This window comes from Grammomys surdaster, unplaced genomic scaffold, assembly GCF_004785775.1.
Source record: "Grammomys surdaster isolate TR1022 unplaced genomic scaffold, NIH_TR_1.0 126546, whole genome shotgun sequence".
NCBI lineage: Eukaryota > Metazoa > Chordata > Mammalia > Rodentia > Muridae > Grammomys > Grammomys surdaster.
The window spans coordinates 2,284,597-2,310,671 of record NW_021621338.1 but is presented as its reverse complement, the minus strand read 5'-3'; the positions used below and the strand labels follow the sequence as shown (position 1 = coordinate 2,310,671).

General features: G+C 45.0%; 1 protein-coding gene across 1 annotated transcript in view; it reads left to right on the top strand.

Moving 5' to 3' along the window:
• Positions 1 to 2,714: 2,714 nt before the first annotated feature.
• March4 (membrane associated ring-CH-type finger 4) overlaps positions 2,715 to 26,075 on the top strand; it is a 108,892-nt gene continuing 85,531 nt past the window's right edge. Inside the window, exon 1 of the mRNA XM_028760741.1 lies at positions 2,715 to 3,227. Within this exon, the coding sequence (XP_028616574.1) occupies positions 2,715 to 3,227 (513 nt within the window). The remainder of the gene's footprint in view (positions 3,228 to 26,075) is intronic.

Genomic DNA, 26,075 nt, shown 5'->3' with positions numbered 1-26,075 from the left:
GGTCGCGGGCCTGGGCCGCCGCGCCCCCCCGCGCGCGGCGGGGCGGGCCGCCCGCGCCCCCCCCCTGGGGAGCCAAGGGCAGGGGAGGGGAGGGAAAAGAGGACATTTCCTTTCCCGTTGCAGTTTAAATTCTAGAGGCCAAAAATGCTTGAAGGTTTAAAAAACACTTTTCTCGTGAATTCTTAAGTCATAAGAGATTTAACCTCCATCAGGTGCCAGCTTCAATATGGAAGTCACAAAACTTTATCTTTTCCAAAGCTACTAAGTGACATCTACTTTAAGTGCGTGTCAAGTAGAGCGTTGTGGATTCTGGTTAAAAGGGAACTGTATTGGGTGTGTATGTGCTGAGGGAAGTGGTGAGAGGGAACAGTGGGCAGGGAGCTTACTGTCCACCAGGATTCTTTCTATCTGGGAAAAGATGCGGAGCGAATACACGCGTCACTCCACCACCCAAGTTCCCATTCTGCCTCTTTTACTCTTCATTGCCTCCTCCCTCCTCTCCTAAATCCCTCCTTCTCTTCGTACCTCCCTTTCCCCTGGTTCCTCCCTATCCTCTTCCTTCAAACAGTTCTCTCTCCTCCCGTGGCTCCCTCTCTTCTAGTCTCTCGCTCTTTCCCTCCTCCATCCCTCAGCGGCGTCTGCGTCAGGCTCCCACTGGCGTGACGCGCGGGGGTCTGGGTGGGAGCTGTCCACTCACCCAGGTGCTGAACGCAGCAGCGGTTTCACGGCCGCTCGGGTGGAAGGAAGTGGCTGGGTGCCTTCTCCGCTCTAAGAAGCTTGTTTCCAGTCCTCGGACCGTCAGCCTACCGCCCCGGCACCTCCCTTCCAGCACCACCCCTTTGGGAACTGAGCCAGGGGGGCAGCAGTCGCGGCGGCGGGTGCTGAGCAACGGCGGAAGACAACACCTGGCAGCAGGCTGGAATCTGATTTGCTTCCTTTTCGGCTTTTCTAAGAGATATATTTATATACGGTTCTGGGGAGTCTCCAGGACCAAGCTGGAGCCAAGTGCCGTCTGTCTGACCATCTCGACCACACCGTCTCTATTCCTCCTCCCCACCTTCAGCTTACACCGCAAACAAGCCTTACCTCGGTGCATCTGCGAGAGGTAGCAACAGCAAGCGAGCCTAGCCAGCCAGAGGCAGCAGGAGGAAGGAGGGGCGGCGTGGGGGTGGGAGCAAAGAGCGGGCCGAGGCCGCCCAAGGTGGGGGGAGCGGGGGCAGAGCTGTCGACAGGACCTGGCAGCCGCCCTCCTCCGCTCCCACCCACCAGAAGCACTCTTTCCTGATTATCCGAGAACTGAATTGTTCCATTAGTATTATTTTATTTTTTATTCTCCCCATCACTTCCCCACCGCCCCTACCCCCACGCCTGCCTTGTCTCTGGTTGCATGGCAGCATTGCCCGGGCGCGGGGGCTCAGGGCCAGCCCCTCGGGAAGGAAGAGGAGGAGGATCATGAAGCCTGGAGTCGCGACCGCGCTGGACCGCGGGCAGCAGCCAGAGGACCAGCAGGAGCAGCCCCCGCCTGGGAGACACCAGGACGCCGACCAGCAGTCGCTTCTGCCACCACAGCAGCAGCGCCGGGCGCGTGCAGACCCAGAGCAGGAGGAGGAGGGCGACCCAGAAGAGGACGAGGAGGAGAAAGCGAGGGCACTTTCCATCCCGGACCTGCCCATCTTTCAGCTCTCGAACCTCGCCCGAAGGGACCTTTGATGGAACCAAGGGGAGGGGCCTCCGACTTACAGACTGCAGCTGGAGTGGGCTGGGGGCTGAGATCATGTAACTATTCCCTTTTCCTGTCCCCTCCCACACGCCCCTCTTCGCTACCTCCTTTCTCTGATCCTTCTGTCACCTTCTCAACCCCAAACACATACCCTTCCTCTATTCAGGACCTTGGGGTCTGGAAGGCAGCAGCCCTCCCAGGGTTAAGGATCTCTTTTTCCTCTGTCCTTTCCCGGCCCACCGCCCTATATCCCACCTCTTCTGTGTAGCCTTTTGGCTGCATAGGCGAAGCACAAGGCGAAGCTCTTTGCCCAATTTTACCCACAATCAGCCCTCCAATTCCTCTCTTAAAAGAAACTCTGGTGCTGCTGGGGGTTAATTGCCCCGGTTTTCTGCCCAAGAGAATTAGAACTTCTCCTACCCTCACCCAATCTTGCCTTCCCTCAACCACTTCGTATGACCTGAGGCAGTCTATCTTTTCTCTCTCATGTGCAATTCTCAATTCTTTACTGAGCTGGGTTCCCTAAGCTGCTCCAAATTTGATTTATATCCACCCTTTTATATAAAAGAGATTTACCACAGCCTAGGGATTTGAGAAGAACCTAGCAACCCTTTCTTTGGGAACTTTTAACAGTTAGACATTGGTCATGCATCCCAGCCTTGATGCCTCTTCTATTGCCCTGCTCCCTGTTCTGGGGTCAAAAACAGAAAGGAGACAGCAGCCAGAACTAAGTCTGAGATTGGGGCGGGGCTGCTAGAGCAAGGAAAACTTTTTTACTTTGCATTTCCTTAGTGTCGTTCAGAATCATTGACTCACAGTTATCAGTCTAGGGTGTGTGTGTGTAATTTATTTGCTGCTTGGAGGGGTTATAAGAAGAGCCAATAAGAAAGAAGGTTCCTTCATAACACAGCAACACTGTGGACCCCAAGCCCCACCCTACCCACCTCTTCAAAGACTCCAGCTGCCCCTCTCCAGTCCTCTGCTTCCCTATCACATGCTCATGCCCCTGGGTGGGCTGCTGTGGTGGTGCTGCTGCTGCTGGGGCTGGTACTGCTGTGGACTCTGCACCCCAGCTCCACAGATGTTGCGCCACCAGGGTCTCCTTAAGTGCCGCTGCCGAATGCTCTTCAATGACCTGAAGGTTTTCCTACTGAGGCGCCCCCCTCCAGCGCCCCTGCCCATGCACGGTGACCCCCAGCTCCCTGGTGTGGCGGCCAACAACAACACCCTTCCGGCTCTGGGTGCCGGGGGGTGGGCAGGCTGGAGGGGCCCCCGAGAAGCGGTGGGCAGGGAGACCCCTCCTCTGCCACCTCTACCACCTTTGCCTCCTTCTGTGGAAGATGACTGGGATGGCCCAGCCACAGGGCCACCTGCCTCCCTGCTCAGCAGTGCTTCCTCTGATGAATTCTGTAAGGAGAAAACTGAGGACTGCTACTCTCTGGGAAGTAGCTTGGACAGTGGTATGAGAACGCCCCTCTGCCGTATCTGTTTCCAGGGACCAGAACAGGTGAGTCCTCTCCCCCTCCCCTGCTTTGGTGTGTGGTATCTCCAGGTCATGCAGATTGCCATTTAATTATTTGCCCCAGGGAACCACTGTGCTATGTCTAGTGTCAAGGGCTGTGGTGTTTTGAGTCTCTCAATGTTTCTCGTGGTGGAGCTGACCAATAGATGCCGAAGGAAGCCTGTTTGGTAATGATCTCAGTTGCCCTTTGATTTTTGTACCCTCTCCCAAAGTAAGTCTTTTCAATTTCATCCCCAAACTTCCATCAGCACCTCAAAACAGGAGATCCAGAAGCAATGAAATAAGAGGCTCAGACGGACCTTCAAGCTTGTTGCTGAAAACCACTCTTAGCTGGTTTCTTGCTAGTAAAGATCACACACCCCACCCTGAGCCCATATTCAGCTTTACAGTCACATGTCTTCCTTTCCTGAAACTGTGTAAGATTATGTGTTCTTGCTTCCTATTCTCACAGACTGAAGTACAAACATCCTGTTTGTTTGGTTTTTGTTTTGTTTCTTTGAGAATACCTCAATTTCCCAAGACACTTTTTGGTGATCTTGAATTTTTCTTCTTGGAAGCAGATATCCTAAGACAGAGTGAGTTTAAGTGAAAGAATCTTGCTAGATAATTCCCCCTTCCCTTGCCTTCCCTTAAACTTTCCCCATCCATGGCATGGAACAGAGATTTCTTTTCTTTTTTCTTTTTCTTTCTTTCTTTTTTCTTTTTTTTTTTTGTCAAGTCAGGCAAGTTCTCCCTTCCTTATCTATTCAGATCTCCACAGAAAGCCCTCCTGTCAGTCCACTGACTGACTGGTGTCCACTGGATAGATGTGTTAATTCATTTCAGTCCTGACATGTGAGAACACATAACAAAGAGTCCCAGGTAAAAAAGGCTCACCTGTAAATCAGGTCTGGCTAGTGATGCAGGAGAGGGAACATCTGACTGGGATGCAGGCAGGGTTCTGTGTTCACCTCAGCGACCTCTTCAGCAGCCCGGGTCTTCATGGATAGGTGTCAGTGCAGCAGGATGCTACATTGGTGTTCCTGATAAACCCTGTTCCTGCTTACAATGTGAGCTGAAGGCTTAGCTGACAATTTCATTCATTTTTCTTCCCATATTTCTGAATGGGCAGAGCACTTAGAGACCGGTGATGCCTGGGGCTGCAGCCTGGGCGTTATGAAAGGAAGTAGGGAATAAGTATCTCAGAGATTGGGCTCCGCCTTCTTATGACTATGATAACCTAGAGCAGCAAATGGAATGCTGGTGGACGAGGAGGTCCACACTGCTCATTCAGTGCCTTTCTTCCAGCACATTACTCCATTGCTAATACCAAGCTTAGGTAGGTGTGTGGGTTTGGGGCTAATGGCAAAGACGAGCCTCATTTTGGGTCAGGATTTGTCTCATCCAGGGACCTCAGCTTTTCCAAAACATAGAGTGATTTTGCTTATTAACTTCCTAACTATTTCTTCTTCCTCCCATATGGGCTGGCGCCTGTGTGCATATCAGAGGGGCTGTTGGAAACATGCCTTCTGGCAAGAGCTCTCTTGTCTCTAGAAAACAGCAAGTCTTGGAACGTGTGCTGAGATAATATTTCACCTGCTGTGAAGTATTCTTCAAATAACTCTATGCCTCTAGGCCTCTTTTCCAACTTCCACGAGATACCATTTGCTTCCCATATCTTGGTAGGAGAGCCCAGAAGTGTGAAACTACCTTGTAAGAGATTAACATATGATTAACATGGTGGTTTTTTTTTTAAAAAAAATCATGGAAAAGCTGTATTTTATTAGAAAAAAAATCATTAGCAATACTATGAAATGCCCTCTTGTGGTACAAGGTCTGATCAATGGTTGGGGACTTTTGTCATTGTTGTTTATCATCTTTACTATGTGTCATAAATGGAGCTTGGAATAAAAAAAGCTAACATCACTAGAGGAATGGGTTCTTAATATGCAGGAGGGTGGGAAGGGCTGTGTCTGCATTGAGAACAGGCCAAATCAAGTACTTCTTAAAGATGATTATCTTGTTTGGGAGGCTTTGTTCATTGTCAGAGCCAAGTTGTTTTAATGGGACCGTGTTACACTGGTAACTAGAGAAAGTGTCCTGTTAGATTGGAGAACACCGTGTCCAGCTTTCTTCTCACTTTTCTTCACAGAATTTCAATGAGGAAGGAGACAAAAGAGAGAGAGGCTGGGGTCCTCTAGAGAAAGATGAAAAATGAGAGGTGGGCGTAGGGAAGGAAAGAGAGGGAGATAGAGAAATGGTCATGTGGGGGGGAGAGAGAGAAAGAGAGAGAGAGAGAGAGAGAGAAGAGTGCTCTGTGAAGCAATTGTCTCTACCTGGCCTAGGAGAGGAGCGATCTGCCACCCAAACAGCTGAGCAGCTTGGTCTTTTCCATGTTCAAACAAAGGAACTAAAAACTTCCCCTCCCACACACCACGCTCTCATTTGCTGCTACTCTAGGATCCAAAAGATTGACAAAAATAAAGATTTGGTCTCTTCTTGCAATGCTTACTGTAATGTGATGAGGGGTTATAGGAAGGCTGTTAAATTCACACCTGCAGGTTTCCACAGAGGACTTTACATCCATTCACTCATACACATGGATGCAAAGCCACAACATGCTGAGGCTCCAGGACTCAGTATCTGTGAGGGAACAAAGCAAGTGAGAGCTCTGCTGTGTTGAAGCTGGCCTTCCAGGAGGGACACAGAAACAGGCAAATGAACTAGTTGACAAACAAAGTGATTTCAGATGGAGAAGCACAGTGAAAACGAGTGAGACAGGAACAGACAGGAAGATGAATGAGTTAAGCACGAAGGAAGAGGAAGGGATGGGACACGTGCATCCATACTCCATGGAACAAATAGGGCGAGCCTTCCTAAGAGGGCTCCGTCTTAAGCTGACACCTAAGTGATAGGGAGGACCCAGCAGGACACAGATTTGAGAAGAAGCATTCCATCGAAACAACAGACCCCCAAATCCAAATGTGAGCAGACTTAGAATATTTGAGCAACTGTGGAGGAGATCTGGGAGAAGGAAGGATAGGGTGTGAACAAATGCCTTGAAAACCTGTTGGCGCCATGCTGGAAAGTTCCCGAGTAGCCATTTTGTTCTCCTCTCAGGCATTTGTTCCAATAAGACTGTGTTCAAAGACCCCCGAGAGTGTATGACAGGGGCCTTTGTATATCCTTCCACTCTCTACTTGTGGCTAATGCTGTCTAATCTCCCCTGGAAGAACAGTGCACTGTGATTAGTAAGCTGAGGCCGCCTTAAGCCAGATGGCCCTAATTGGAGTGATGAACTAGTTACATGGCTGAATGGTGTGTTTCCTCAGACTCCTCGTTTGTAAAAGTTCCCTGCTTTGTAGGGTGACTCTGAACACCAAGTCAGATACTACAAGAATAGCTGTGACAGTGTTCTGTTACTGTTTATTATTTCTCAGGTACACGACAGCGCTCCCTCGCTTTGTTAAAGTGTGCCCCAGCTCACAGGCTGGCAGGAGGGCTGAGGACATTCATGGATGGCTTCTCTTGCACATATTATGCTCTAGGCACAGAGTGATGTCTCTCCATTTCAAGCACCAAAGTCTTTATTAAGAGCCAACTTAAGCCTGCTGCTTTCCTGAACAGGGGCTAAGAGACCCACGTTAGATGTGGCCCTGTCTTCTAGGATGCCACGGTCTAACCTAGACATCACAGGGTCTGACAGAGATCAAGAACACACACATGATGAACCTGAGTGAATGTCTTTATTATCTGAACAAGAAAGAGGCAGGTTTCCAAACAGCCAGTGGGGTGGATACCTATTCAGAAAGACAGGAATGGAGGATTCGTAGGGATTTGCTACTTTTCCTCCAATTAGTCAGGAAGGCTTCTCTGTTGCTGCTGAAGACCAAGGGAGAAGAAACAGATTCAGGTTGAAAGGTTGAGGTTTGATAGGAAGCAGCAGAAGAGATGAGAGAAAGTGTGCCTTCTCAAAGAGTGAAACCACCTGCTCCATGGGAAGCTGTGGCATGCCTGAGGCTAAGGGCCAAGAACACAGCCTAGAGCAGGGCAGGGAGGGGCTGCATATTTTGGCGCTAAGGAAAAACAGGAAACAGGTCTTGGAGAATTTAACAAACTTGGGTGCCTTTGATATTCTTTGGGGCTAGCTTCCTGAAAGCTCTGTTCACAGGGAGCAAAAATAATGCAGAAGGTTTTAGCCAGTGTAGTGGGATATTGGACCATAGAATAAAGGTTTTACAAGGTGAAGGGGAACCTGCCAAATGCACCAAGAACTCAGAGGTGGAGATCTAGAAGAGCAGCTTAGGGCCAGAGAGTGAATTTATTCTTCTAGGAATGGCAGTTTTGTTTTGTATTTCCTTGTGTGTTTACTACTTCATCGTCTCCTTACACAATGAACAAATCCACACCTAAAACTTGCAGATCTTAGGCAAAGATGACAGTAGAAGCTCACGTACATAGGCTAAAATATTTACAAGTAACAAAGTCAGCTAAGCAACTGTTAAATCTAATCCATTCTACCCTCTCAACCTGACTACTGTGCCTTCAGAGCAACCAGGAGAATGGGTCTGAATTTATAACTTTTAGATTTGTCTGAATTCTGCATTAGCCAATGGAGATAGCCTCAGACCACTCTGATTCTAAGTTCTAGTCATACCATTCCCCGAGAAATGGCTTCTTCCCCTAGTCCTCTAGCCTAGGACATGAAGAAGAAAATCCTACAGGTCCTGGGAGCAGGCTTGTATATATCTAGGCAGGAACTCCAGATTCCCAGGTAACTGGAGCACATTCCAGAAGAGGGACATGGTTCTTTGACTTTGTAGACTCCTTCTCTGTGGACCAGTATGCTTGTTAAGGGTACAGCGATTAACCTCCTAAAGCCAGGGACACTTGCCGGGTCTAAGGGAAGCATTATGAAAGCACTCTATGATCTCAGAAGGAAGCAACCTGTGTGTGGAATTTTTTTTTAATATATATATACCAGATCATTAGATCTCAGCCCAATACCTGGCACATGCTTCATGCTCTAAATTAACTGATGAAATGCTTGCTCAAGTGGACATATCCACACAGACAGGGCAATTGAAATAAAAAGAATGTTTAGGAGGAAACAGAAACAAAAACAAAACATCAAACCAAACCAAAATCACTGCCATCCAATGTTGAAAGCATGTTGTCTGAAAGAAGTACCACAAAACCCAGTGCCTTGGCCAGTGAGAGATTTCCTCAGACGTCAACTTGAGGTTTGATACTATAAAGCGCTCTATCAAAGCTAGGCAGAATGGTATGGGCTGCTCTAGAGGGAAAGTATAGAGATGACTGGATCTAGATGACTCAAGATCCCTTCTTGGTTTGAGCTTCAGTTCACAAATGACATTGTTGGGAGACTCCACAGGGATCTCTTAAAATCTAAGCAGAAAGAAATGGCACCCTGTCCTTCTGCAAGGCTGCTCTCACAGCAGGATATCTTGTCCCAGTACACAGAGTAAACAGGAGTATTCTAATGTGTCCTTAACAAATGAATGGACTCTGTCATTGTTTATTGTGGGTAGTCAATTGTGACATTTTACCATGCACATACCAAGGTAGAGGAGCAAGCCCTTCATGGCTGATAGGCAAGACACCACTGTGGACTGAAGAAGAAAAGATGGCCATCACCTTCAGATTTTTCATTGCTGCCTTTTAGTTTCTACCTTCATTCAAAGTTTCTAATTAAGTTTCTAGCAGTCCTGCTTAAACTGGAAGCTCCAAGGACCCTTTCTTCATCCTAGAACCTTACTAATGCTCTCATTGTCTGTTGGGTGATGGTATAAAGATGTTCAAATCTCACAGTCAAATTGCCTGGATAGTTTGCATTTTTATGTATTATTGACATGCACACACCATGCTTATGAAAGTACCAGGATGCCGGGCGGTGGTGGCACACGCCTTTAATCCCATCACTTGGGAGGCAGAGACAGGCGGATTTCTGAGTTCGAGGCCAGCCTGGTCTACAGAGTGAGTTCCAGGACAGCCAGGGCTGCACAGAGAGCCCTGTCTCGAAAAACAAAAAAAAACCAAAAAACCAAAAAACCAAAAACAAAAAAAAAAAAGAAAAGAAAAAGAAAGTACCAGGATGTGTTGCTTTCTCTTTCTCTATCTCTGTCTTTCCTACACACACACACACACACACACACACACACACACACACACACTGAGAGAGACAAAGATAGAGGCAGAGTCAGAGCGAGAGACAGAGAACCCAGGGACTGGTTTGGGGAAGATACTGTTGTCTTGACAGCTGTATAGTACAGTTCTAAAATAAATTGTTGACCTTCCACGTTAGCAGTTCTCAACCTTCCTAATACTGGGATCTTTTAATACAGTTCTTCATGTCGTGGTGACCTCCCAACCATAAAATTATTTTTATTGCTGCTTCATAACTGGTATGAGTTGTAACATAAATATCAGATAAGCAGGATATCTGATATGCAACCCCATGTGAAAGGGTCACTCAACCCCCAAAGAGGTCACTACCCACAGTGAGAACCACTCTCCACACGATGCTCTCTAGAATAATCTTGCTCTTGCTAATCTACGCCAGTATGGGGAGGATTGGAGGATTTATTGGGTGTGGCTTCAAGCTCAGCCATTCATATAGAGAGTCACTTAATACAGCTGAGAAGGTAGGAAGGTGTGAGATATGGGTTCCAAGAAAGCCGGAGAGAAGACGAGCATGGTGAATAAATGAGATCCTGTGTGCTGTTGAAGCCCAGCTTGGTCCTTTAGTTTAGGGGAGGGAGAGAGACTGAAGGAAGGCAGCATGCTGAAAGGGCCGTGGAAATGAGCGAGCACTTCTTGTTTGCTGGGAAGAAAGTTGAGATGGAGGTGAGCTTGGATGGAAAGGAGCTGGCAAGTGAATATTGTGTTCCCAAGATGCATAGCATCCCCCACCCTAAGATGTGTTTTATGCAAGCAAGGATTTGCATATGGTTATTACGTACAATGCATATTTGATACCTCCTTGTTTGGATGTGAAAAGCAAAAGTAGGTGTACACAGGGGAGTACACAGCCTTGTGACAAAATTGAGTAAATTACATTTTCAGGATATTTTTTATTTGTTCTTTGACAATTTCATATATACATAGAGTATATATCAATCCTATTTATCCCTAATTCCTTTTCCCACTCCCCCAAACAGCCCCCTAAATATCCTCCACTTCATATCTTCTCTTTTTTTTTTTTCCTTTTATAACCCTCTGAGTCCCATTACTGTTGCCTGTTAGAATGCTTGACCGATCCTGTTGGCTTGATTTGTGTGGGCAAGCACAGCAGCAGTGAGCTTATGAGTGCAGTGACCATACCATGCCCAGAAGACAGCATCTCAGAGCCCTGCTCCCACCATCCATCTCTGGCATTCTCCCCTCCTCCTTCTTTGCAGTGTTCCCTGGGTCTTGAGTTGCAGGATTAATATAGATGTCCCATGCAGGGATTGTACTCAATGGTCACCTATCTTCAGCACAATGATCAGTTAAAAGTCTCTGCACTAACTGTGCACTGCAGAGAGATGCTTCTTTGGCCAAGAACATTAGCCTATGGTATAATCAGAGATATTTAAAAGGCAGTTGGGCAACATGTCCATGCAGTGAAACAACAGCAGTAGATTCTTCACTATGTCCCTTGGGCTCCCAGGCTGTGGGTTTTTGACCAGGTTTATACGCCAATATGATTTTCCTTATGAGGAACAGGCTCACATCCAATCAGAAAGTGCTTGATTATCCCTCTAATCTTCATTTCACTGTTGCACTAGTGGGTGTAGCCTGCCTGGCAGGTCAGTATGGTAGCATTCATAGTTGAGTACTGGGCAATACCACTGATGACTTTGTCCCTCCCTGTGGCCTTCTTCTGATACAATCAAAGTTAGCCAAAATGGAGGACATTTTTCTGGTCTGTTCTGGCTTGGCTTCTCTGTTCTACAATCCAAGTATGTTGTATCTTTAACAAAAGGGTTTTTACCATCAGTTTTGATAACAATGACAGCAATAACCTGTGTTCTTTGAGGAATCCCTACAGAGAGTTCCCATAACTGATAACTTGTAGGGAGATAACCAGTCTTGGCAATTGATAGTTTCATTGATAGCCCATGTCTTCTGGGGGAAAGCATTGTCAATTCATGCAGGTCATCAAACTCTTTCTAATATATATATTTTTTTGAGACAAGGTCTCACTATATAGCTTTGGCTGTCCTGGAACTCACTATGTGGACGAGGCTAGCATTGAACTTATAGAGCTCTGCCTGCCTCTGACTCCCAAGTGCTAGATTTATAGGGACATGCCACTATACCCAACTTTGATAAAAATTTTGAAAGATTCATTTTATTTTTAGATCATGTGGATGTGTGTGTCTATGTGCAGATGTGTGCAGGTAAGTGCAGATGCACCAGAGGCAGTGGATCACCTGCAGCAGGAGTTACAGATGTTATGGTCCACCTGACACAGATGCTTGAATCCTCTGCAAGAACGATGTATGTTCTTAACTACAGACCTAGCTCTCCAGCAATCATCCAGCTGCATTTCAACAGTTAGTTAGTAAGTGAGAGGGATTCCACAGTGTTTATCTACATCCTTAGATTAGGTCAACCCACCCTCCACTGCCTGCTCTCTCCTCTCCCACTGCCCTAATTCCGATTTAAACCTTGAATCCCTAGCATTCCTTCTCTAGTTTTGTATCATGTGTGTACTATTAGCCCTTCATCACCTAAAGCCTCTTCCCTTCCCTACTCAAAAGCCCCGTTTAGCTTCCTGACTTCTATAGACTCCAAATTAAACATGCAAATCTAAAATTTCAAAGCTATCATCTACATATGACAGGTCGTGTGGCACTTGTGTTGCTGAGCCTAAGTATGTTTACATTTTGAGTAACAGGTAGAGGTCATCAGAGAAAAAAGGTGGGAAATCAGAACATATAGGTTCTGCCTAACTTTAGGGTCCAAGGAGTTACCTCTTGCTCCATAAAAGGATACCTCATTGTAAACTCAGTTAATTGCCTTTATGAGAATTCTTTTCCTTTTCTTTCTTTCTTTCTTTCTTTCTTTCTTTCTTTCTTTCTTTCTTTATTTATTTATTTATTTCAGGCAAAATCTCTCTATATAGTCCTGCCTGTGCTGGAACTTACCATGTAGATCAGGCTGGTTTTTGAACTCACAAAGATTCACCTGCCTCTGCCTCCTAAGTACTAGGATTAAAAGTGTGTGCCACCATTTCCAACCTCATAAAGATTCCTGACTCTAAGCTGTTGGCAGTTGAAGCTAACCGGGACAGAAACTAAAGTCCATACTTGGTGTTTAGGATTAAGAGAAATGGTAAAGTCAGCAGTACTGGGTTAAGTTACACAATGGGCCAAATACTCAGTACTAGTCTACGAAATTTCAAGTTATCTACAGAATTACGGGGAAAGTCAGATCCAATTATTTTCCTTATTTATAGAAAGGTTAACTTGAATGTGATTGAACATAATCAATATCTACAGAGCCCTCTTGAAGCTGCCATCATGGCTAAGATGTGACTCTGCACGTGGTAGAAGCTTAGTTGAATTATTGAATCTTTCACCTTCCTGGAACATCTTCATCCCATGTTAATAACGCTATCTGTGGTCCCTAGTATACGCATTGTAGAAAGTACATGTGTGTGTGTGTGTGTGTGTGTGTGTATTTGTGCATTCACATGTAGATAAATTAAAATTCCAAATATGAGGGCTGTGGGTAACCTTTTCAGAGCCCAACCAATTTAATTTTCTGGTATTGCAAGGATAAATACTGATGGTATTTGTCCTTCAAAAAATTGCTGTTCTATCGACCACAGTGATCATTATCTTAGCTTGAGACCCCACGGCCAGAAACACACTTTTCCTTATTCTACTGAAGAATGATGGTAAAAACACACCTTTTGTTTCTGTTTTTGTTTGTTTGTTTTTCGAGACAGGGTTTCTCTGTGTAGCCCTGGCTGTCCTGGAACTCACTCTGTAGACCAGGCTGGCCTCAAACTCTCAGGGATCTGCCTGCTTCTGCCTCCCAAGTGCTGGGATTAAAGGTGTGCGCCACCACTGCCCGGCACAAAAACACACCTTTTAAAAAGAAAATCCCACCTAAACAGGATAAATATCTTGTATCAACTACCACCCATGTCTCAAGGAACATTGACAAAAGCTTTCATGTCAGAAGGATGCGATTTCACTCCCACTCGGGGTCCTCCCCAGGTTGGTTATCTCAGGCTATTTATTTCACGACCCTGGACTTGGAAGCCATTGTTTATAAGAAAGAATACAATACTGAGTTTGAACACTTGTAAGAAGTTGATCCGACATATAACAGATCTAAGCACATGACAGCTTTTAATGAGTTAGGGCATAGCTCCCTTTCCATCAGCATGTCTCAGGGACTTCTAAGGTTCCCTCTCTTGAACCCTTAGAAGATCATGTTTAAGAACATATTTGGACCCCAGCGAGACCCCAGCATTGAATATTGTTGTTGCATGTGTCTAGACCCAGAACCTCTACTTAACCTCCTGTTACTGTGATACTTGACTCAGCTGAACTCTGTTCTCTCCCTTGGGTCAGAGAATTCGAATGGAGTTATCCTTATCCATCCCTACGATTGGATAATCCTTGTGGATTGATAGCCTGGATTGATCTTTATCAATCAGTGCTCTATGCTTGGCAGAAATTTTGTTTTAAGGCTCTTTATCTGGACTCTGAGTCCCCAGAAGCTAGGAAGAGTCTAAGTATGCAGAGGAGCAAGCAGAGGAAGCAGAGAAAAGCCTCGCTCAATGCACACCTGCAGGGCGTTTGCATTCCAGCCACCCCGACTAGTGTTCTGAAATATCTGGGAGAGGATTTAGATACGCTTCTAAGTAACATTGACCCACAAGTGAGAAGAATGCTCCTTTCCAGTTTGCTCTCCTACCTTAGGATTGTGTCTAGGACAGAAATCTTACTGTAGTAACAATCTGTCTCTAACATTTTTCTACCATTGTTAATCTCCCTTGTAAACAAAAAGAGAAGGCATGAGAATCAGACAGAGCCTTTGGATAGATTCCAATATCTAAATAGAACTTTGGATTACTCTGTTTATATTTGTGCCTATTATTGTGAATAGTCTTTTCATTAGCACAATGCTATGTTAACAGTAGAACAGAGCAGGAAGTTCAGAGACTTCCCACGCACTCTCATTCTTCCCACCACCACCGTCTCCCACCCAAGAGGTACGTTTGCTACAATTGATTAACCAGTGCTAACCTCATTACCCAGAGTCCATTAGGGTTTGGTGCTCGCTTTATTTGTTCCAAGGGTTTCCCCTCAGCCCTGCCCATGTATAATGATTTGTATCCACCATTAGAGTATAAGACAGCATTTTCACTTAGTGATATACAACTGTTTCCTCCATGTCCTTGTTTAAGTGTGTGTGTGTGTTTGTAAACAACATTTCTTAGTGCTAGGAAATATTTTGTTGAATCAAAGTCTTACAATTTGGCTTTTTTTTTTTTGTAGCAAATGAGACTTGCTCTCTTTTATGGTAGCAGCAGAAAGACTCCTTTAGAGTAAATGCACTGAAATAAAGATGTGAGATAAAAATAAATGGTAAATTTGAAGAAAGTAATGTAGGTGGAATATGCAGAAAATATCCATGACTGAAGTCTGAATAATGCTCACCTGGGCATCATTTCTGTGACTAAACATCTGACAAGCAGCTATTTAAGAAAAAGGAATGTGGCTGGAGAAGTGGCTTAGAAGTTAAGAGCACTTGTTCTTCCAGAGGACCCAGGTTCGATTCCCAGCACCTACATGGTGGCTAACAACTGTCTGTAACTCCAGTTCTAATGAATCTGATGCCCTCTTCTGACCTCCGCATAACACTGCATGCCTGTGCTGCACAGACACATATACAGGGGAAACACCAATGCACATTAAAAAATATAAATAACCAAATCTTAAGTAAAAAAGAAGAATTTATTTTAGCTCACAATTTGAGGTTGCAACCCATCATGAAGGGGAAGGGATGCTGGTTGAGCTTGCTTACCTCTGTGTGAATCAGGACAGCTGCTAAATGGGCAGGTTCACCATGTAGAGCACTGGAGGGTGCTACCTTTTATGTGTGGTATTAAGGTGTGAGGTGCATTGCTTGTTTCTCCTGTCACTCTATTCATGTAAGTTTTCTGAACACAATCATTGCTTCCCATTCCTGGGTTGTGCTGGCTAGTTTTATGTCAACTTGACACAGGCTAGAGTCATCTGAGAGTAGGGACCCTCAATTAAGAAAATACCTCCAAGACTGGGTTCTAGGCAAGCCTGTAGGGCATGTTTTGAATTAGTGATTGATGGGGAGGGCCCAGCCCATTGTGAGTGGTGCCATCCCTCCCTGGGCTGGTAGTCCTGGGTTCTATAAGAAATCAGGCAAAGCAAACCATGAGGAGCAAGTCAGTAAGTAGCATCCTTCCATGACCTCTGCCTCCAGGATCCTATCCTGCTTGAGTTCCTGTCCTGACTTTCTTTGTTGATGAACAGTGCTACAGAAGTGTAAGCAGAATAAACCCTTTTCTCCACAACTTGCTTTGGGCATGGTTGTCTCATTGCAGCAACAGAAACCCTAACTAAGACAGCTGTGTTCAGAGAGTATTTGACTGCAGTCAAATCAGGAGCTTCCCTGGGAGTCTGAGAATCCCTGAACAGAGCCACAGACACTGAATCGCCCATGCCCCACATGCTTCACCTCAGATGGACACATTCATTTCATCTACAATCCACTGGCTGCATCTTGAAACATGGTTTTTACACACACACACACACACACACACACACACACACACACACACACCAGTGCCTAGAAGCTGAAGATGCTCGGAGTTGAGTGAGTTCTAAGAGCCTGTTCTGCAACGGTGGTTGTCTTGTTATTTCAAGGAAGTTATGAGTGACAAATGCTATACTCTGTGGCAAACATTGAGAACATGGCCTGTCTCTCAGTACACACTCCATAAATGCTAGCAGTATCGCCATTCCCTCCTTTACAGAAGGAGGTTGAACTTGAGGGTACTCAGGCTGCTTCTAGTTCTGCTGCCTTTGTTTGTGACACATTAGAGCAGCAGTTCTCAACCTGTGGGTCACGACCCCTTGGGGGGGTTGAATGAGTCCATACAGGGGTCATCTAAGACCATCTGCATATTAGATATTTATAATACAATTCATAACAGTAGCAAAATTACAGTTATGAAGTAGCAACAAACATAATCTTATGGCTGGGAGTCACCACAACATGAAGAACTGTATTAAAGCTCAGAGCATTAGGAAGGTTGAGAACCGCTGTATTAGAGGGACAAACCCAGTTTCCCCTTCCACCAGAATAAGCTTCTCAAGAAAAAATGGTTTTATGAAAGAGGAGTGGACAGTACCTGTCTAGCATGTGCAGGGCCCTGGAATTGATTCCTAGTATGAAGAGGGAGGGAGGAGGAGGAGAAGGAAGGAAGGATGGAGAAAGGAGAATCAGCTTTAAGACTGTGCATTAAATATCAAGCTGGGGAGAGAATTTAGGACAAAAGACGTGGAAACTGCTCCACAAATGAGTTCAACGGGAACCCAGAGTCAAATATGCTTTTGATAAAATTAGCATGGTGGATAAGACCACAGGACACTGAACTCAACAAAGGGCTGAAAAGCTAGACCACGAGGCTTTCAGAATCAGGGTTATAAATCCCAATGTTGCTGTGCAAATGTGTGACATTGGCTGAGTCACAGACTCGTCCATATCTTAATTTCCTTCACGGTAGAATAAGAATGATAATAATGGAGCATTGTTGTCTGCAAAAGCTCTCAGGAGACTGCGTCATGCCAGGATACAATACGGGTATAAGCACAGTAAACATTCTCTGGATGTTGTTGTCTGACCTTGTCAGTCCCCACAGCTTCCTGCGAAATTTCCTGGAGAATTTCTGCCTTGGACTGTATGTGGCTAAGGGCTGATGACTTCAAGATGCAGGCCATATGAATGTAGCGGTATGGGAAACAAAATTTACCCCAACATCACCTGTCAACTAAATAAAATTACCTTAAATACATGAAACATTTTTCAAATGGGTAGGAAAGCCATCGTGGTGAGCAAAATCAAAAACATTCTTCAGTGTAGAATAGCCTTGTCAATAAATAAAATAAATATTGTAAATAAATATGCTCAGCAGGTGGTCAAAGTATAGCTACGATCATTTGAAGGCATGAAACTTTTTTCCCCAGCATAACACCAGCCTATTACTTTTAAAATGCCTATTATTAGGAGCTAGAGAGATGGCTCAGTGGTTAAGAGCACTGTCTGCTGTCATTCCTAGAGGATCTGGGTTCAAATCCAAATCCCCACATGGCAGTTAACAATTGTCTGTAACTCCAGTTCCAGAGGATCTGATGCCTTCTTCTGACCCACCCCTCCCCAGTTACCAAACAAGCATGTAGCACACATGCATGCATGTGGTACACATAAACATACAAACGAGCATGTGGTGCACATACATACATGTGGTACCACATTCAAGCAAGCACGTGGTGCACATACATGCAGGCAAAACAATCATACACCCAAAATAAAATTATTTTTTAAAACAGCTTATCATTCATCATAAAAGATACAAAGGAGAAGGTGAACCAAGAAGCTTACAGGGTGATTGAAAACTTTTAAAATATATTTTTTATTATTTGAAAGCGGCACCCGTGTATATGGTATAGTCTGTTTGCACCCTCCGAACTCCAAGTTCTCCAACTCCCTCGATGTTCCTGCACATCTCACTCCCAGCTTCGGGTCATCTTGTTTTGTTTTAAGTAAGTCACTAAGTCCAATGGGTGTTGCCCACATATGCGTGGGGTGGGGTCATCCACGGGAACATGGGCAACCTACCAGTGACCACACCTGCAGAGACAAATGACCTCCCTCCATTAGCCAGGAGGTAGCCATGTGTTACCTCAGCTGAGGTGAAACCTTGTGAGCTCCTCTCCAGCCATGCTGAAGTTTTCACTGGCTCAATTTATGCAAGTCTTGTATAAGTAGCCAGGTAGCCACTGTTGCTATCTATGTTCAAGAGTGTAATCCCCACGTCATGTTCAGGGGTCAGCCCTCATCTTCTGGCTCTTACATTGTTTCTGTCTTCACTGTTGCAATGCTCCCCGAGATGTGGGAAGTAGTTGACATAGCTATCTCATCTAGGGGCTTTGTAAAACTTCTTGAATATTTTAAAAAGTCTAAATTAAATACTAGTCTAAAAAAATACCTGGTTGGTACTTTCTCAGAGTGTCAAGGTCATTAAAGATGAAGAAAGGACAGGGGAATTGCCCTGGATGAGCAAAGTCTATGTAGACCATATTGGCCTGGAACTCACAGAGATCCACCTGCCTCTGCCTCCCTAGTACTGACTAGCAGAATCTAAAGAAATGAGAATTAAATACAATGTGGTATCTGGTTTGAAATCTGGACAGAAGAGGTAGCTAGTAAAATTAGAATAAAGCATTCAGGTTCAACAGTAGCCTTATGTCAAGGTTAAATTCTTGGTTTTGATTATTGTATTATGTTCATAGGAGACATCCACATTTGAGGCAGTTGGGTAAATGGTACACGGGAATATTTTGCTCTGCTTATGTGTTTTAAGATTAAGATTATTTTAAAAGTTAAAAAAATATTCAAATAAGGGAAGTTTATCAAATGTGAAAACTTTGGAAATTTCCAGTGTAGAGGCATGGATTGGGTGGCTGTGATAGTTACTAGTTCTGTGTCTTTTGAAAAAAAAGAATCAATTCTTCTGGATCATAGAGTCCTGTTTCTGCAACATAGAGCTAATATAAACAATAGAGCTGTTCTGTAAAGTTAAGTAAGAGACCTGGAGAGATGACTCGCCAGTACACTTTCTGCTCCTCCAGTGGACCTGGAGTTTGCCTCCCAGCACCCATGTTTGCTGCTTTACAACTGTCTGTAACACTAGCTACAGGGGATTACACACCTTCATTGGGTCTTCACAGATACACACACATACACACACATACACACACATACACACACACAGAGAGAGAGAGAGAGAGAGAGAGAGAGAGAGAGAGAGAGAGAGAGAGAACACTGACACAGACTCCCATATACATAAAAATGGATCAAGTAAAAGAGAAGAATTAAGTAGTTGACAGCAGACACAGTGAGTGAAGCCCTGGAAAGCTGTTAGGCTTCCTTCTGATCTGTCCTTCCCCTGCCTCCAAAATGGGTGACAATATGCAGTCCCTAGGTGTAAGTACCTCGTGCCAAGTAGCTTTGGGATGGGCAGAATGGCACCAGAGCAAGGCGAAGTGTTGTGTAGGCAGGAGAGTTTCCCCACAGTGTGATCTTAAGTACATAAACAGAGTTAATAGCTCCCCATGTTAACAGCACCGGCTGTTACTTGGTGTTATTCATCAGTTTTTAACCTGATACCCCAAAAAGAGCACTTCAGTACGCAGAGTGAACGTGGGTTGTATGTTTTGGTTCATCCTGGGGTGATCCCTCCAGGAGCCACAGATTTGAGCCTCTGTGGAACAATGTTCTACTTTAGAAAGGAAAGCTTTCCAGGCCTTAGGCTCTCAGTTCTCGTAAAGTGTTTGGCAAACAACTAATGGGAGCAGAGTGTGTGGGTGTGCAGAGGTGTGACTCCCACGACGTGCCTGCTTGTGGGAGTGGGTGTGTGTATGGTATGTATCCAGGTATGGGATATAGTATGTAATGCAAAGAAAAAGGCCCTGGAGTGGGTTTGTCCGTTTGGCTGCTCCTAAATCAGTGCATCTTTGTTCCAAAGAGGACCCAAAGGTTCTGGTCTTTGTACGGGCAGTGCTGGCATTGTATGGTACTCTGGTTCTTTGAAGGAATATGTAACTTGATTTCAAAGGATTTTCATACTCCCTTGATGTCATTTATTGAGAAGTAAACGTACAGTTTCTTGTAGCTTTCTTGTTATTTAAATCAAGTTTTAGCCTTTGTATGAATCAAAAATCATTTGTTCACCATGATGCCTGGAATTTGTTTAGATATAATCTGGCCAGTGTAGGTGAAGCAGAACAAGCATATGCTGGAGTTCATGATGGCAATGTAAAATTTATTACATCTCAACTTTTCTCCCAACTTTTTATCTGTGTTTAATCTTTTTCATAACAAAAAGTATAACCTCTTGGTTGGTTAACAAAATGTTATAAAAGGATAAGTATGAAAGATTTTTATAAAAATTCACGTTGAGCTAGCTGAGGGTACATAGGCTAGCCTTGGGCACAATAAGCTTGAGGACCAGTGTCAAAAACAGACAAGACCCAAGGAAGAATCACCAGTTTTTCATCAGTTTTGTTCCAAGAGTAGACTAAAGCTCATGACCTCTTAAAGGACATTTTACCCCAGGGTCACTATTAAATCTGAAAATATCTTGCTACTCATTTCATTTATGGACACTGAGTCTAGTAGTGAAAAGAAACCAGGGCAACCACCAACTCTGAAGACAGTGAGCACAACTGGGTGCCAGGCCCTAGGGATGCAGAAGTGAGACGTAGGTAGAGCGCCTAGGACAAGAGGCTGGTGTGCTCACATGCAGTCGTGCCTCAGGCCAGGGCTATGTGCAGCATGATCTGCACTGATGCTGCCTACAGAGCTCAAGGATCCCAGAGAGTCTGTTAGATAGCAGAGCAGGCAAGCATATAGGAAAAGCTACTAAGGTAGATGGATGTGTGTTCCAAGGTACAGGCATAAGAGACTGATCCCGGATCCTATCACTAGAAACGTGTTCTCGCAAGGCTGGCCCATCTTCTCTCTCTCTCTCTCTAATTGCTTCTCCATCACTATGTTGGGCTTTAGGAACCAGTCTGGTTTCTTCCAGAGAGCCAGGTGATTGAATGGACAGGATGCAGATAAGAAAGGGTGCTAACTCCTGGCTAGTACTAACTAGTTAGTACTGACTAGTCTTCTCAGTGCCTGTTTTTGTTGGCTTGGTTTTATTAATCTTGTAGTAGGAACAAGTGGTTTGGCTGTACTTAGGGCTACTTGTCTTAGACTAGTAGTTCCACAAAAACTCTTCTGGTTCACTGAATGATACTTTTAATCTGAGCCTCTCCAAAGAGTCTGGAAGAACCCTAGTGAGTCTAAAAGGTTCCTTATTCTCCGACACAGAGAGAGCCACCTGTTTGTAGTCCTGTGGTTGGGAAGGAAACAGAAACCATTTTCCTGACATTTACAAGCAAGAGACAAAGGTCCAGAGAAGTGAGGTGATATGCTCAGGAAAGATGGCGAACAGGATAGCCAGGGTCTCCTCATCCCATGCCAAGAGAAGTGAACACATGTATAGGGGGGAACAATTGTTCCTGTTTCCCACTCTTTACAGTCTCAGATCTATTTATCCTTCACAGCTTAACACATCAGTAGGCCAGCACCAAACCTAGAGAACCGAATGAGTGGGATACAGCAGGGAGGGAATGTGTATAGAAGCAGCAGAGCAAAGGGTTAATTTTCTTTTCTAATTAATCTGAGGCAACCCTATAACTTTTATTAGACATCGATCAAAATTTCTTTCAGTCGGAGGACTATTGATTCAAGTCAGGCTATGCAGTTATGGAAGACACAAGGGGCCGAGCTCTCATTTCACAGACCACAGGTGTCTTGGATTTTACGGAAATCGTGTTATCTACCTGTTACCACCTTTCTCCATGTGTGTAGAGTAGGAAGTTCTGATCACTTGCAGTACGTATTGAGCAGCTGCTTAGTGTTAGAACGACACAGAGAATTCTGAAGATCATGCTCAACTCAATCACAGCTCCTGTCTTCTAGGAACTTCTCTAGTCATGTGACTTCCAGGGGACCAGTGATAGGATGAGAAGGCCCAAGGACTCTAGGTATTATGGGAGTGTGGGCTAGGGGATCCAGGAAGGCTTTACAGTAGATGGCTATCGTAGGCCCGGTTTTGGCTGAGACAGAGGATAGAAGGCATTATAGCCGTGAAGAGGAAGGGATCCTTAGCACACCAGTTGTTGCTCATCTTCTACCTGGCTGATACTGTTGCATTTGTTCCTGTGAGCCACATCTGTAGCAGCTGTGACCTTTGTTCTACTTGGGAGCTTGCTCTATGACATTGGGTACCAGGGTCCTACTGTTCGGGGTGATTTTCATGGTAGCAAGAAATTCATATTGTTGGGGAGTAAAACGGGTTGACAAAATTGAATTCAAAGCTCAAGAACTCCAAATGTGTCAGTGTTCCACTAGGACTATTGATAAATAGTGCTCCATTCAAGACTTGGTCACACACTAGATCCCTTACCTACAAGCTTTTGCTGAGGTTTTCCTCATTTCTCTTGCTCATCTCCTTGGGGATCTGATAGATGCAGAACAAAGGGCCATGTTTTGTCTTGGTTTTTGTCTCCTTTTGATGTTATTGTTCCCAGGTTGCCTTCAGCATCATCACTGTCCACCCTGATGCTCAAAGGTTTGATGAAGAAAAGTGAACTCACATTGAGAATTGTGAGATTAAAAAAAAAAGAAATATAAAGACCAAAGCCAGTGAGTGATGTATTTCTGTTACCATTCTATACATGCACTGGGCTAATAGGACACTGTCAGGAATAAACAGGAGGACCAGCAACCCCAGGGAGCAGAAGTGAAATCTGGCAGGATTGTGGCTCCTCAGATCCTAACAGTGGTCCCACGAGAGTCCTGTTAGCTTTAGGCAATGGGTAATGTGCTCCAGCTTCTTGGAATTCTAGATAACTCTTATCTGCTCTCTGCTGACCAGCCCTCATCCTCTTGGAAATGTCAACAGCTGACTAACTCTCAGTTCCACTGTGTTTCTGCTTCAACTACTCCAATGTGGCATTTAAATTGTACTTGATGATGTCTGACACACAGTGGACTCACAAAGGTAGCAGTATTCGTTCTTTGTTGTGTCTTCACAAGCTTTGTTGACTCTGAATGAGTTCTTATGGATGAGATAAGTGTGCTGGGAAGAAGGTCAGCCATTATGTTCCAGGGATGTAATGGGTTCTTCTGGGACAAATCTATGAAAACTTATCATCCTTTATTCCTGTGTGGAGAAGAGGTACTTTCAGATCATTTGTTGGTTGGTTATAAGGTTTAGACTTGGAGGTCCCGAATCCATGTCCAGTGATCTTTCTACCATTTTGTTAAACAGCAGTTAGTTCAACAGTTATTTTTTAACCAACTGAGGTGTATCAAGCATGTTATTAGCTTAACCAATGCAGGTAAATAAATATGGTTCCCTCTCGGTGACTTTTCAGTCTAACAAGATGGACCCAATAACTGCCATAAAGATCATGATGGAGAAGTGTCCTTGTTGAAACATGAACAGAAAGGAAGGAGTAGCTGAGTCTTCTTAAATGTGTCACAGGCAGTTGGCTTCATAGAAGAAAATAGAACCTCCAGCCAACAGCAAGGGCCCACCAGAGCCAAGTGTGGGTATGCTCTGGCACTTACAAATATGAGAGTATGGCATAGCACGTTAGAGCAAGTGGGTATGTCATGGCTTAGTGATATAGGATAGCCTGGTAATATGGGATAACATGGTGGTATGTTATGGCATGCTGGTATGGCATCACATGATCAGGGTGCAGTGGTATGTTACAGTGTGGTGTGATGGTGGTGATGCTATGGCACAGCATGGTGGTGTTTTATAGCATGGTTTATTACAGAATGTGTTGCAGTCTTGTGGTGTAACATAGCATGGTGGTACGGCATAGCATGGTAGTATTTTGTGGCATAGCATGAAAGGATTTCACAGCAGGATGTGACGTTATAGGGTGGGGGCTGTGGCACAGTATTCATTCTGATGCAGTACTGTGCCATGGAGTGGTGGTAGCAGGAATGCCTGTGAGTAGCATTGGCAGACAGTTACCTCAAACCCAGAACCTGCTCCATCACGTCTATTTTCTTGCATTTCCTGAATATCGGGCAGTGAGAGGGCTGAGGAGAATCTCTGCCTCCCTTCTACCCCGTATCACAGTTTCTGAGCAACCTACTCTCATGCCTGTCACTGCCATGGGGAGAAGGTCACCTCCCCCTGCACAGCAACTGTACAGGACTGCCTGAATTTGGATTGACTTCTTGGTTTGGCCTGTCATCTGAGCCTCCAGAAAGACATTCTGGCTACTCCCCACTGCCTGCCATTCTCTACAAACCTTTGAGGGCTCCCAGGTTTTTAAATTTTCATTTGAAAGCCTCTTTCTTAGTCACTGTTTGATGGCTATGAACAGATACCATGAATACGGCAACTCTTATAAAGGAAAACATTTCATTGGGGTTGGCTTACAGCTTCAGAGGTTTAGTCCATTATTTTCATGGTGTGGCATGTAGACAGACACGGTGCTGGAGGCTCCTCAGCTAAGAGTTCTACATCCAGATTGGCAGGAAGCAAGGAGGAAGGGAGGAAGGAAGGGAAGGAGGGAGGGAGGGAGGGAAGGAGGGAGGGAGGGAGGGGACTGAGAGGAAGACTGAGAAGGAGAGACTGAGAAGAAGAGACTGACAGAGACCGACTGAGAGGGAGAAGAGACTGGGCCTGACATGAACATTTGAAACCAGAAAACCACCCCCAATGACACACTTTCTCCAACAAAGCCACACCTTCTAATTCTTGTCAAGTAGTGGCACTCCCTAAGGAGCAAACATTAAAATCTATGAGCCTATGGGGACCATTTCAAACCACGTGGTTTTCAAACCACGACAGCCCCCTCCCTCCTGAGACTTCATTTCCCTCTTATAGAGACTCCATTTCCCTCTTTCCTAGGCAGGCTTCAGAGAGCATCTTCCAGATCTCCTGTTCACCTACATACTGCCCGAGACCATGCCTGGCAACCGTAGAGATTCAGGGACACAACGCAATGGATCCAAGCTACTTTTGCCAATCCATTTAAGAGAAACATGTTTCCTTACTCTAACTCGCACTTCCTCTTTTCTGCAGAGGCAGGGACAGTGTGGATCTTTGAAACATTCTGCGTACAGATGACTGGCACATCAGAGTTCCCTCATTCCTCTAGTACACTGAGCTGTACAATCTGCCAGGAACCAATCCCCAAGTCCCTACCCTCAGGGAGCGTTCCTCCCCCAAACCAACCCCATCAGAAACAAACTGGAAAATGGCTGACAGGATCAAATTGAGTGGCATTATGGAAAAAAAAAAAAAGAAAAAAACTCACTTCAGTACACGGAAGCCTTAGAGCTGAGAAAGGCTGAGTGAGTCTTGCTGACTGTGGGTGGCAGATAAATCACAGTGAAATGCTAGGTGGGTTAGGTGGGATTTTGAAAACACACACACGCACACACAGGCAGCAAGCACACACATACATACACACAGGCAGCAAGCACACACACATATGTACACACATATGCAGGCATGCATATACAGGCAGCTCATCAGTAGAAATGAGTCCTTACCGTACTCTGCCTGTGTACGGTGGTAACACTGAGTGGAGCAGGGGAAGGGACAGAGAGAAGGAAATTGTACTTTTTTTTGCAACCTTTCCATAAATCTAGCAACTATTACAGAAAAATGAAACAAAATAAAAACCTGTTTGGAGTCCTCAATCTTTCTCTTTTTTTGCCTCTGTCCACTGAGGGCAACTGCCAATGAAGATGCTCAACCATGGAGTTTATTTCCTGTGTCTTTAATCCATCCATCTCTTATCTAAACTGCTACCACCTTAGACCCAGCTACCCTTGTTTCTTTTTGGGACCACTGAGTCAGTCTCTCTCTCCCTCTCCCTCTCCCTCTCCCTCTCCCTCTCCCTCTCCCTCTCCCTCTCCCTCTCCCTCTCCCTCTCCCTCTCCCTCTCCCTCTCCCTCTCCCTCCCCTCCCTC